Consider the following 14,724-nt stretch of genomic DNA (forward strand, 5'->3'; position numbering starts at 1 on the left):
CAGTAATCTGAGTGTCACATCTGCATTTATATACGTAACTTTTGCTTAAACACATAAACATTTTAATCAGTGGAATTCCAACGAACCGTCAAATTTAATGCGTATTTCTACAATTTCTTCGTGTGGTAAATACCAATATTTTTGTTTATTTTGGCTAGGTGAGTCATCAATTGGCTTTCAATGTTATGATGGTACTTGGCTTCCTTCAAATATGTACTGTGATGGACAAAGGGATTGTACGGGGAAGAACTGGGAGGATGAACCCAATTCCTGTTGTAAGGACCATATAATACAAGCTTTGAGCGAGCAACAGCTAACATCACACTCTTAAACTCTCTCTATCGTCACTCTCCTGACATGCTTCTAGTGCTTCTCAGGAGAGCGATGTGCCGATAGATTTATTTATTTATTTCGTATTTAACCTGGGGTGACCAATCAATGCACTGGCACTGTTCTCCTTTTGTTCCCAGGTGGCACAAGGCCATACATATAATACACAATAAAAACATTATATCATACGATTGCACATATTAAAACAAATTACATCAAGAGCAATACAATAAAAACATCATTTAAGGCATAGGTCATATGATTGCACATTACATCAAAAGCATCAAGGAAATATACATACCAGTAGAGAAAAAGATTTTTTTTATGACAAAACACAATGGATTAAGGTATCTGGGACCAAAGCTGGAGCAACGTCAAATCTGACCCAGCATATCCAAGAACAAGAAACGGAAGCGCAGGACATAACTGAATGGAAAAGAACATCCCTGCGCCCAAGACATGCTACCAGCAGGCAAACACCGGGGTCAGCCCGAAAAACACTCCAACAGCACCCCAGCTACCCAAACCAGTGTAAAGACCTGGATGAAGCCCTGACCACCACCACCGCCCACTCCATCCACCGGAGCACCCCATGCATGGGTCCCATACCACCACCCGCGAGCCAGCAGCCCCAGCATGCTTCCCAGGAGCCAACATCCCAAGGCAAAAACGAGCACACAGTCGACTCCGAGGTCCACATGCCGCCACTACCAACCCACAGGCAACCGGGATTAGGCCCATGGCCATGCCCCAGAGGGCAGAGCTAGAAGTGCAAAAGTCTGGGGTTTACCCAGTCCGAAAAATTGCACACAAACATTTAAATAGTTCAAAAGAAATTAAAGATATAAAAATGCACCAATTAAGGTGAAACAAGATAAAGAGAGGAAATAATATGTTATTCATAACCTGAATTGGATGAAGCCCCAACCCCCACCACCGCCCACTCCACCCACCGGAGCACCCCCATGGGCCCCAAAACACTGCCCACGAGCCGGCAGCACAACATACGTCCCAGGAGCCAACATCCCATAGCAAAAGCGAGCAGCACACAGTCAGGCGATATGTAGCTCACCTGATTATTTTGAAAATCCAAGCATTAGATTTTATTTCAGTTTGAAATCAGTTTCTGGTATTGAATTACAATGGGTCTTTATATCTTTTCAGTATTTGTATTTCTATCGTTCAAAAACGAAAACCATAATATTCTGTTATCCTGTATAAATGGATTTTGGGCGATCCTGCTCAATCAAGCAAGCATTTGAAAAAAGTAATTTGTTACATGTGTTTTGTATGTTTTTACAGCCTATGGAAAGTGCACTGATCATAATGAGCTAATTGAATGTAAAAATTTTGCTTGTGCGGAGGAGAGATTTCGCTGTTTCTATGAACTCGACCGGTATGGTGTGCTACAAGGATGTCGTGATGCAACCCATCTACAAAATTGTGGTAATACATTAATTCCTAAGTTAATATTCATCTTCGTAATATCCCAATAATGGGGAGGTAACAGGGCCCAAGGCCACTGACAACGGGAAGATAACAGGACTGGAGAAGCCACAAATCCAGTCCTTAAGTACTTGAGGCCTTTTTCTGTAAAACCTTAAACTGGGTCCATCCCGCCTAACCCAGTTGTGACGGGCGGCCCTCAATACGTGAGCACCAATCCACACGCACAAACACCCCTATCTGCTTACCTACACCTACACCCACCGCTTCCTATCCCGTTTATGCACACATTTACAGCGGTACATAACAGAGTTATTAAATCTGTAAGAAATCTGTTTTTCTTTATACAGCAAATGTTGAATGTAACAACGAGACAGTGAAATGTCCAGAATCCTACTGCATTCAGCTTCAGCATCGATGCAATGGTCAAATGGAATGCCCCAATGGTGAAGATGAACAAGGATGCGGTAATGATTTGTTTGTTGTTTTTCCTCGAACAAACTGTCAATTTCACTCGCCAGAAGTGAGCGAGATAACAAAAGAATAACAACACATTATGAATATGCCTTGTACTTCAATTAAAGATACGTTCAAGCTAATTTTACAGCTGAGACGGAACGTTTTGGCATTGTGGAACAAAGAATACCGATGTGTCAGTCGCAATATAACACCATTCAATTCAATATAATTATGTTGTTTTAATTGACAGAAATGTACACTTGTCCTGGGCGATATCGCTGTCGTGGTTACCAGTTTTGTTTAAACCAGAATCAAGTTTGTGATGGCGAGGAGCAGTGTCCATATGGAGATGACGAGCAATTCTGTGGTATGTGGTGTTAATATACGCTATTTATAAAATAATGTGTTTCCGCAAGAATACGTACGTATGCGTATTGTCTTTCACAATTCTGGAATTATTACTGTCTGATTTTTCTATAAAATTTCGTCACAGTGTAGATGACGTTACCAAAGACAAAAAGACTACATTGGTAATAGACAAAGCGGGTTTTAAGAAAGGCAAATATCTACTAAGCATGCTCAAGGTATTGATTACTTAAAATATTATTCATGAAAAATAATTGCTAACTTTTAGTTTTGTTCCGTAGATTATCCTTCAAACCAGAATTACAATAATCTATGTATCATTTTTAATCGAGCACGTTCATTTTATTTTTTCTCTAAATTACCAAGATTTAAATTGCCCAGATGGATGTTCTTGCACTGGATTGTCTTACATTTGCGATTCTGTCATTTGGACACCGGAAACTACCGCTCTTTTTCCATTATCTATAAGAGAACTGTAAGTATTGATCCCCCAAAAAGGATGCTATGATTATATTACCGTGTTTTGTTTTTTCAAAACTGATTGTGATCAAATTCGAATTGCACTTTATTAGGTAAACGCCTGATCATGCGAATACATTGTTAAATGTGATAATCCAAAACGTTAGAAACTTGCTCCACAAGAATCTACTGCAGTTGCTAACTCATGTTACTGCAGTTGAGAGGGTATCAGATTCCCCGAGTTCGAGCCCCGTGGAAGGGTGAGAAATGTTCTCGTGAATAATTACTCATATTTTGCATTGCTTAGTGTTGATTGAAATTGACTACTCACGATAAAACATACGCCGCTATAAAATTGCTTAATTAAAATTGCTTTATTATGATAACTAAGGATGCTTTGCTATGTCTACGAAAAATCTCTTTAAACCTGATTATCTTAGGACCATCTCTTCTTCCAAAGTTCTAAAAATAAGTTTGCTCTTGATTATGGATATTTATGTTTGTTTCTATATGCTTCAGCAATAGCTCCCTGACCTATTCTTGACTAACGATATCATCTACAAACCAATATACCTCATTCATTTATCTGTAAACATGGTTCGTTTTGAACAATTCCAGTGCAAAATGATGATGATCTACTCACATTTTCAGTGACGTTTCACCACTACACTAGTGGTTTCTTCAGACTGCAACTCATCACATCTTGACTGCTTCCTTTTATAGTCAATAGTAGCCGTTGAGGGCGTGATGAGTTGGTCAAATATGTTGTTGAGTGAATAGGCCCTCTCGTCCTTGTTTAGAGTGTCGTTTCCTTTTCGGCGTATCCAGATAGCCTCTTTTAGCCATCTGATGCCATTTAGCCATCTTAGCTCTCTGACCAATTCTAGACTAATGATGTCAAATACAGACCAATATACCCCATTTATTTATGTTTATTTCTTTATTCGTTCACATTAGCTCTCTGACCAATTCTAGACTAATGATGTCAAATACAGACCAATATACCCCATTTATTTATGTTTATTTCTATATTCGTTCACATTAGCTCTCTGACCAATTCTAGACTAATGATGTCAAATACAGACCAATATACCCCATTTATTTATGTTTATTTCTATATTCGTTCACATTAGCTCTCTGACCAATTCTAGACTAACGATGTCAAATACAGACCAATATACCCCATTTATTTATGTTTATTTCTATATTCGTTCACATTAGCTCTCTGATTCTAGACTAACGATGTCAAATACAGACCAATATACCCCATTTATTTATGTTTATTTCTATATTCGTTCACATTAGCTCTCTGACCAATTCTAGACTAACGATGTCAAATACAGACCAATATACACCATTTATTTATGTTTATTTCTATATTCGTTCACATTAGCTCTCTGACCAATTCTAGACTAACGATGTCAAATACAGACCAATATACCCCATTTATTTATGTTTATTTCTATATTCGTTCACATTAGCTCTCTGACCAATTCTAGACTAACGATGTCAAATACAGACCAATATACTCCATTTATTTATGTTTATTTCTATATTCGTTCACATTAGCTCTTTGACCAATTCTAGACTAACGATGTGAAATACAGACCAATATACCCATTTATTTATGTTTATTTCTATATGCTTCCACGTTAGCTCCCTGACCAATTCTAGACTAATGATGTCAACTATACAGACCAATATGCCTCATTCATTTATGTTTGTTTCTATATGCTTCCATACGGTATTAACTCTCTGACCAATTCTAGACTAACGATGTCAACTATACAGACCAATATGCCTCATTCATTTATGTTAATTTCTATATGCTTCCACATTAACTCCCTGACCAATTCTAGACTAACGATGTCAACTACAGACCAATATATCCCATTCATTTATGTTAATTTCTATATTCGTTCACATTAGGTCTCTGACCAATTCTAGACTAATGATGTCAACTACAGACCAATATACCGCATTCATCGATTTGGATATGTTTACATTAGTCTTCTTCTTGTAAGTACATTTTATTCAAGTATAAAGACTCGGCTTTGCTTAGGCTTTAACATAGAAAGTCCAAGATTTTAGACTAGTTCAAAATCTCAAGAACTATCTCAAAAAGCACAGACCTTATTATAATAGGCTTGTTTGTACTCACTTTAATTCATTGTTCATGCCGATTTCAAATATGGTCATAAAAATGTACAATTCCGAAATTATCAATTAGTTTAATGGAACTTTTTGTCTGCAGTCGACACCCTCGTGGGGGGGGGGGGGGTTCATCCCAACATAATAGACCATGTATTGTACACTAAACTACGGGACTTTCTTCAAGGAATACCCTACTAGTTTCCAATTACTTATTTCTAACATCCCGGTCTGCTTTCTTCCAGAAATTTATCTGGAAACGCATTGAATGATATCAGTGGATTGTTTCGCAAAAATGTGAACCTGCAAATATTGTAAGTTGTACTGTATAAATGTAATATTGCGTGTCTTTTAAATGCTTATAAATTGAAAATATGTACAGTATCATTAAAAAGTTAATGGTGCAGTACGTAAGGTTCAGTATGTAAGGTGAAGTCACTTCTGACCAGCAGATAACACTTAAATGTTGCAATGTTTAGTTTTGAAACCAAACGAAATCGTCAAATTGTACGCAAATGTTAATTGGTGATATTTCCTTTGCAATTGACTATTATTTCAGATGTCTTTCAAATAATTCAATTCAAAGCCTTCAGAATGGTACTTTCGACAACTTACGATTCTTGACAAGTTTGTAAGTAGTTTCGTTTATTCAATTAATGTAAAATAATATAATGGATTAATCATTACATAATGAATTTGGAGAAAACCTTCTGATAATTACAAACACTCGCTGAGCAGTAAGACCTTCCCTCTAAGCTTTTAATCGGATGAAGCTGATTATCTATTTGTTTTCATGAATTGGGAGACATTCTTTGATGTATTACTGAGCTCAATCATCTGAAATTACTGGAGCGTGAGCCACCCAGGCTGGTGGCTCAGCATAGTATTTTATTAACAGAAGGTTTTCTCCAAATTCGTTTCCTAATGTGGATTTCCAACCTTCATAATGTTCTTTTTTTCGTGTATGAAAATTTGTTTATTCTTTATATTTTGCATCTTTCCAGAGATCTGTCTGAGAATCCAATTCATCAAATAGACGCTGCAATTTTTTCGCCTTTAATTTCTCTCACGTTCTTGTAAGTTGTATTATTAGTATTATTCTGACTACTATTTCTTTAATCGTTGGTGTAATAAATACATTACATATTGATAGTAAGTGTTTGCTGTCTAAAGTATCAAACATAATTACTTTTAAAAAGCCAAAAACAGTTTGGTCAAAAACAAATTGGTGTATCTGCAATTGTCCACTCAATTCATTCAAACTATCATAACAATTGATTTGGCTTCAAAGAGAGCTACAGTATATGAGCAAATGAGTACTGGCGAGGCTAGTAGAGATTAAGAGCACTATTTTGATTGGTTACTCGGAAGATTATATCATGTAATTAACCATTCAGGAACATTTTAAGAAAGGGAGTAGTGACACGTAAGAAGATAAGTACCGTGTCCATTACACTCTGTAGTATATCTTATTGAGATATTCATAGATGTTTGTGACAATCAAGATTTCAATTTTTATTTTACGATAATACAAAGAAACACTAAAGGCAAATCTAACCAATCCTCTATATTTAGTTATACCGTAAATTGTAATGATAAAAGCTGCATTTGTACACAAATGGTCTATTTACGACACCTTAAATACTTATATGAATCTATATTAATATTGAACTATAATCTAGTCAACTGGACTTACTATTTTTGAGTGGGAAATTTTCACGTCCAATCCTGAACGTGAAAGTTTCCCACTCAAAAATAGTAAGTCCAGTTGACTAGATCATAGTTCAATATTGATATTGTTCACTACGTGGATGAATGATAATCTTCAGAAACGTATATGAATCTATATTTATTATGTCTTTAATAGGGACATTCGAGAGACCGAAATCATCGGTGCACAAGGAAGTGTATTACGAGATCTTGATCAGTTACAAACATTGTAAGTGATATTTACCAAATATAAGTATAAATAGCTGAAAATTTGCCAATCTTGTTTTAAAATATCCCATCTGTGTTACTATTTGTGTAGAGGAATATGCAATATTAATCGAAAAACAAACAGAATTAGCAATTTATTTCATCTTAATTGCATAAGTTTTAAACATTTGAACTGCTGTAACAAACAGTGTCAATCAGTGTCTTATCGATACATTGGCCGTAGAAAGATTTACAGTATTTTTTATATTTTTTCAACTCTAGTGATACTATTTTCCTGGGTAAGATTAGGCCTTTATTCATTGGAAAGGCATGAAGACCAGCACTAAAGCCCTATTATTGATTTTTCAAAGTAAAATGCTAATACCGATTTCAGTACACCTCATAAGACCGTCCTGGAGCTTGAATAAATGATACGTTTTTGTAATTCACAACATTTCTATTTTGCTTGCAGACACTCGGACAAGTATGTGTTCTGTTGTCTTGTAAATGACATGGAAACTGTTTCCCAATGCCTCCCTGAACCGGATCAGTTTTCGTCCTGTCAGGACCTCATGCGTAACCAAATCCTACGCGTCTTCATGTGGATATTGGGTTTAAGCTCCTTTCTTGGAAATTCGTTTGTTATCTTGTGGAGAATCCTGCCTGTCCGCCGTGATTCAAAAGACCGACGAAATTCTGTCCAAGATATTTTGGTATTGAATCTGGCAATAGCAGATGGTTTGATGGGCGTTTATATGTTGATTATTGCATCTGTAGATATGTATTATAGAAATGTTTACATTGTATACGCGGAGGAGTGGATGAGTAGTATCCTCTGTCAGTTAGCTGGGTCTTTGTCTGTCATATCATCGGAGGCGTCAGTTTGTTTCCTAACAATGTTAAGTCTGGATAGATTCTTAGGTATAGCGTTTCCTTTCAGTGACAAAAAGCTTCGACGCCACTCGGCATTTTTTACAGCCGTCTCGATTTGGTGTTTTGTCAGCCTCATTAGTTTTATGCCATTGTTTGTTAAGAGTTACTTCGGTAATCATTTCTATGGTCGGTCTAGTTGCTCTGCCACTTACAAATGATCGTCCACCAGGGTGGTTTTATTCAATATGTTGGTTTCTTGGCTTTAATTTAATCTGCTTTATCGCTATTTTACTTTGTTATATTGGTATTTACATTGCGGTGAAGTTATCTGCAAGAAAGGTGGGGAAAGGTTCAAGCGCCCTTACGAAAAGACAAACAGAGCAAATCAAGATGGCGATGAAAATGCTGTTTCTAGTTGGAACCGATTTTGTATGTTGGATGCCAGTTATTGTTCTGGGTATTTTGTCCACTTGTAATATCATCATCATTTCTCCAATAGTTTACGTGTGGACAGCGGTGTTTATCCTCCCCATCAACTCATCCCTAAATCCCTATCTGTACACCATCTTAACCGGAGAAATTAAGCTAAAACGTAAAGGGAGTGCTAATAACAAATATAAACAGTCAGACAAATCGAACTCATTGGTACTGGCCACCCGTGATTCGTCAGCAAACCATACGAAGAACGGTACGTGTGTAAAAATTATCTGAAAAAAAGCCCTTGGGGTTTTGGGGACTTAACTTAAAATATTGGCAGTAAAATTAAACATTTCTTAAAGATTCATAATAGACTTGTTCTAATTGAAGACCGAATTGTAAAGACTAGTTTGCGTATGACGTCCTGTCAACCGGACCAAAAATGCTGTACTGCGCAGGTCAGCAACCAATCACGTCGCCCCTTTGCCCTGACGTCAGACGCAAACTAGTCTTTTTAATTCGGTCTTCAATTGTATTTCAGAAATTTGTGCTTATTTAAGCGTCGATTGGCAAGATTGTATGAATGGCCAAGTGGACCAAAAAACGTGTAAGATTATACGTGTAACCTTACACGTGTAAGATGGCATCTTACACGCGTAAGATTGCATCTTATACGTGTAATATCGCATCTTATACGTCTTAGAATCTAGCGGGTTGCTTAAATTAAACCCCCAAATAACCAATCATCTTACGCGTATTCTTCTTTGACCAATGAAATCTCGATATAGCATTTCTTACACGCGTAAGAATTGCCTATTAGGGATGGACGGTATTCCAGTTTGACTAATACATACGACGAGCGCCGAATAATCTCAGCCACGATATCGATATGTACCACGGTAGATTTCGCAAACGTCTGCTTTGACCTCTTGAAATTATTTGATATTGAGTACAAATTGACTCCAGATAACTGAAAAAAGTAACCGGAAAGTGAGATAAACCGGGCTGTGACCATGACGGTCCAACAATCGGAACAAATCCTGACAGAGTTTCAGCATACAATGCAGGACATTGTAGCACTCATACAAATTTAGAAAATGTCTTATCTTGTTTACGATGTTGGTGACGAGCTCTATACTTATCATCGGTACGCCGCCAATAATATCGCGTATCGTCCATCACTAAATTCAAAATCTTACACGTATAAGAAGTCGTGGGTTTTACAAATCTAAAAATGTCTTTACATATTATTGGTCGAAGTTTGCAACGCGTAAGATGATTGGCTGTTTGTGATTTCTTACTCTGTGATTCGTCAACTTAAGAATCACGCTTCATTCTTACACGTGTAAGATGCAACCTTACACGTATAAGATGCATTCTTACGCGTATAAGATGCAATCTTACACGTGTAACCTTACACGTTTTTCTTACACGTTTTTTGGACCACTTGGCCATTCATAATATTGCGTACCAACTGTATGCTGAATGCGAATATTTTGTCTGCTAAGCTATATTTGAACCTCGTGACCTAAATAACGACCCCAGACCATCTGTCCCATAACTTCGTTACTATAATGTCGTACGCGCACAAACTTTACATTTCTGAAACTTGTGCTTATTTAAGCGTCGATTGGCAAGATTGCGTAAAAACTGTATGCTGAATGCGAATATTTTGTCTGCTAAGCTATATTTGAACCTCGTGACCTAAATAACGACCCCAGACCAGTTGTGTCCATAACTTCGTTACTATAATGCAGAGTTGTAACGAGTCACGTCATTTCATGGTCGAGTCGAGTCATTTCTTGCAATATCTCGAGTCGAGTCGAGTCAAATGACTCGAGTCACTGTACAATCTCTATGGGGAAAATTTGAAAATCCGAGTCGAGTCATTTCATTTTTGAAAAGTCGAGTCTCGAGTCATGACTCGTTACAAGTCTGCTATAATGTCGTACGCGCACAAACTTTACATTTCTGAGTTAATTATTTTGCCCACAATATGATTCTGTGGGGCCATTTTTAGGATGTGTGTCTTTTATTTGGTGGTCAAGGTTTCAAAATACTGCTTGGCAGACAGCGGATTCGAGTTTAGTCTAAACGATTTAACGACTTGCCAGCTTTTACGCCAACTTGTCGACTGGATGCAATTATCATTGTTGGAACTTTCGAATGTTGCAATACACATTAACAATAATGTGCTGCATTATGGTTTATCATTTACTTTGCATTGAGAATATTTTACTTGTTCAATGGCCCTAGTATTATGTCACCTGTTCAGTAATTCTTCCGTTTTTTTATGATCGCTCCCGTTTACTCAGCTAGCGGCGGGGCACACTAGTATGATTAATTGCTGAGCAGTGTGTTTTCGTTTTGTTGATTAAAATTCTTATTTAAAAAGAATGGTTACCTTCATTAGCCTTGATTTTGGCCATCTCCTCTATGAATCGTTTGATTTTATTAATTTGTTTGATAGTATGAAGTAGATACATTTGGTTATTTTAACGAAAGAACTCACACTTTTTCTACATTTAATAATTCTTGTTTACAGAAAATTCGTTGATGAATGTAGCAACCAGTCAAATCTCGAAAGTTCGTCTAATGCCACCCATTGACAAGACTCTTATTCAACCATTTTTATTGTCGGCATTTCTCAAAGAAGGTAGATCTCAAGTTATTTCTGCGCACATGAAACAAATACAAACTGACGTCAAGAGAGCTTTAGACTATTTGCACACGTCGGGTTTATCGCATGGAAATGTCGATGCTGAACATATACTTATTGACCAGGTAAGGCTATCTTAATTGGTCTCTAAGCCCTTCTTAAGTTAAAAACCGAATGCGCAATGCGGTTTTAGGGTGGTTTTTTTCTTACTTTAATCTTTCTTATCTGTGGGACAAGATTTTTTACAAGATTAGACCACCTTTTCATCTCTCAATAAGGTTTCACTGTGGTCAAGATGAAAAATTTTATTGAGATGTACTATTTAGGCTATTTTAACATCTGGGTCTGTCAGACGTGAGAATTTTGTGTAGTGAATTTGGGAAAAAACAAACAAAATTAAACAGCGAAAAAAACCTGAATAACGCGCAAAAGCAGGGTTTTGAGACGAATTATTAAATTAAGATGACGTAAGCAAAATTTTTCTAACTCAATAAATACATGATTCAGCATCCAATAAATCGTGTGAATTCGAGGTTAAATATACAACCCGCATGGTTCTTTTAATCCGGCTGCGTCGCACTGGACGTAAGACGCATAAGGGGAAATGAGCCTAAATTACCAGAAGTTGCATAGTTTGTAGTTTGGGGTATTTTTGTTTTCAAAAAGAAACCCCATAACCTTATGTTTTAACATCATTTCAAAATATATATGAGTCCTGAACATTATTTGTTAAAATCAAACCCTGTAATTGAAATTTAAAAAAAAAAAACCCATTATTTTGGCATTGAGTGTGAAAATCACATTCCGTAAACGCAAAATAGCATTTATCAAAAGAATAAAAAGAATGCTATGAAGGAATTCTATCATGATACATTAACTTTAACCACTGCTCTCAAACATACACAATATTTAATTTTATTTTCAGAGTGGAAATAACCCACGGGCTTTCCTAATGTTAGACATTAAAAAAGAATCACATTTCTTGGAGAATGAAGAAACGGCCTTGCATGATGAGCCGACATCCGCGTCATCCAACGGTCCACAAGGGAACACCGAGTTTGAACTGTGTAGACATGACGCGATCAAAACAGACATTGAATGTTTGGAGAGTTTAGTAGATAGTACGCAGCTGTAGACATCAAACAAGGGCGACTCTGTTGTTGTAATATATATTTGAGTTTATTTATAGGAGGATTAAAGTTAAAGATAACTGACGAGATGGCAGGTCACATAGGTCAGAGGGGCATACGAAAACCAAGCTGCATTCTAACATCAGCTGTCGTCAACTGAATATGGATTATCATAGTTCAACTGTCAATGATTAAATAAACCTCTTTTTAATAAGGAATTTCAAGGATTTGAAAATCCCATCAGTCCCAGGTCAAATACCATGAAATTAGGAATGCCAAAATTTGGTATCAAAACACTACTTCCTTCAACATTTCTAAGGAAAGTAAACGTGTTTTCCAAATATACCGCTTTTATCTTTAGTATAGCTTTATTGGGTCATGTTGAAGAAACCTAAATACCACTTAGATCTCTCGAAACGTAGCAGTATTACTTCAAACATGTATACACAATTGTCTTTATTCAAATAAACCATCAAATGTTCCACCTTATTTCAGGCTTTAAAAAGTATTTGAATTCGAAATCTTTCAAATCTATCAAATTCCTTCCAATGTTCCAAAATATTCTTCAATTGAAAATTTCACTTTGCTTTAACAAAGCAGACTAAATAATATAAATTAACACTTAAAAACAGCAAGACCGCAGGGTCGTCAGGCCCGAGGCCCGCGACTCCCATACGACGACTAAACACTCCAAGTGAGTTCCAATATAACAGGTCCCGCAGGGCTACAAAGATCGGTAAAACGCTAAAGCCCTACTGCAATCGCTTGCCTCTAGATTACTCAATACTCATAACGAGTAATTAACTTGATTCTATCCAATTTAGGGCAAGGTAAAAACCGTTGTTAGAAAGCATACAACTTAGCAAGACGTGTTTTGCCAGTTATATGCAGGCTGTTAACAAATACACGTTTCTGGAATCCTTCATCAGTTGCACTGTAAAGGCCCAGATTTCTCTAATGACCCATGCTTAGAATTCAACATAAATAAATTCGATGTGTCAAATCTATGTACATTTTCTGGACATTAATAACAGGCCAAATATAGCAGTACAAATATCCCTCTCGGATTTCTAGTACGTGCGAAAGTTATTTTAAGTTTATACTAGTTGTACATTGTATACGACCACTATCTCTGGTCTTTCGTACCATATTATATTAAGAATGAGCCTACATGTGTATGTTCTTTATCATTGACTAGTCTGTAATGTATTGTAAAATGGACAAATTTTGTGCAATATTTATGTTGCCCATACGTTCATTTTGTACGTACAAAGTCTCCAATACCGGCTAAATAAGCGACCTGGTTCCGTTAATGTGATTTCGAATAGATAGACGGGCGTACAAACAGGGCGTGTGGAAGTCGCAACCTCTGATTTGCAACTCTAAAATATAACAATTGTATATTGAGAATTAGATACTCTAACAGAATTATGTTTTCTAACTATTCTACGTTTCGGACGGTCATTGCTACACTCTATGTGGCAATTTGATTAACGCTGTCAAACTTCACGTTAATCCGTTAAATCATTCCCAAAATCAATACCTATGAATACCGTGAATGTGGAACTTTGCAGGTATAACTATAATGATTAAGATGTTGAATATTATAATTATTTGCAAACAAATTCTGATAATTTCACCAATTAAGGGGGTACTACACCTCTGCCCAATTGTGTGCCTATTTTTGCATTTTTCTCAACAATTATTGCGCACAGGTAAGATATGTATAATAGGGGCAAGGACTACAACTACTGCACTGGAATTTTTTTTATTTCAGCATAGATAACAGTTGTGGAGTTACAGTCAAAAATGAGGGGAAAACAATTTGTATTTATTTGATCAATAAATCAATAACTACTTGCCTTGAGTTACTGAATGTTCAGTGCAGTAGTTGTAGTCCTTGCCCCTACAATATACATATCTTGCTTGTCACCAATGCGCTTTAATTTGTGAGAAAAATGCAAAAACAGGCACAAAAAGCCAGGGGTGTAGTACTCCCTTAAATTAATTATATCTTATTATATTTATGATCAATTAAATGAAAGTCTCAGCTTCAAAATGCTACTACTACTGCCTGATTAATTTATAGTGGTTTGTATCAATATTAGTTATCGAAACTCCATTGGGTCTTGCCTTCAAACAAATAACCACGACAGAACAAGGCACGTTATAAAATGTATAGTAATAAGGTCACGTTTGAATATTAACATAGAGTTTGTCTCCAGGACACACGAGGTTGAACCCATATATCTCGATGACCTCTCAGTGTATAGACGAATCCAACGAGCCAAGTCATGGTCAGGATTTGGTCGGCCATCTTTGGGTAGCCGCTAGCACTAACCTGGTGTTTTGAGCGCCCTATTGTGCAAATAAAAGCCACCTAACACCTAGAGAAGATGCAAGGACGAGGAGGGTTAATAGAATAATACAATAGAGATAATTCCGCAGGTAATCCCGTCGCATCTATTCATACATAGTCCTTTTATTCGCAAGTACATCCATTTGTAGCGTTTGATA

The 14,724-nt window shown here is 36.6% G+C and overlaps 2 protein-coding genes across 2 annotated transcripts; both read left to right on the forward strand.

Annotated features, from left to right (window-relative positions):
- Window positions 1–164: 164 nt before the first annotated feature.
- On the forward strand, window positions 165–8,219 carry LOC140164307 (uncharacterized). The gene is made up of 11 exons (XM_072187580.1): window positions 165–275; window positions 1,633–1,776; window positions 2,127–2,243; window positions 2,486–2,602; window positions 2,968–3,076; window positions 4,990–5,079; window positions 5,457–5,525; window positions 5,771–5,842; window positions 6,216–6,287; window positions 7,079–7,150; window positions 7,601–8,219. The coding sequence occupies exons 1-11, from the start codon at window positions 212–214 to the stop codon at window positions 8,217–8,219; spliced, it is 1,545 nt and encodes a 514-aa protein (XP_072043681.1). The 5' UTR covers window positions 165–211.
- LOC140164212 (uncharacterized) lies at window positions 8,204–13,778 on the forward strand. Its single transcript, XM_072187454.1, has 3 exons — window positions 8,204–8,689; window positions 10,964–11,202; window positions 12,003–13,778. Exons 1-3 carry the CDS (start codon window positions 8,392–8,394, stop codon window positions 12,210–12,212), a joined length of 747 nt encoding a protein of 248 aa, XP_072043555.1. The 5' UTR covers window positions 8,204–8,391; the 3' UTR covers window positions 12,213–13,778.
- The last annotated feature ends 946 nt before the right edge of the window (window positions 13,779–14,724 follow it).

Source organism: Amphiura filiformis, chromosome 11 (genome assembly GCF_039555335.1).
Source record: "Amphiura filiformis chromosome 11, Afil_fr2py, whole genome shotgun sequence".
Taxonomy (NCBI): Eukaryota; Metazoa; Echinodermata; class Ophiuroidea; order Amphilepidida; family Amphiuridae; genus Amphiura; species Amphiura filiformis.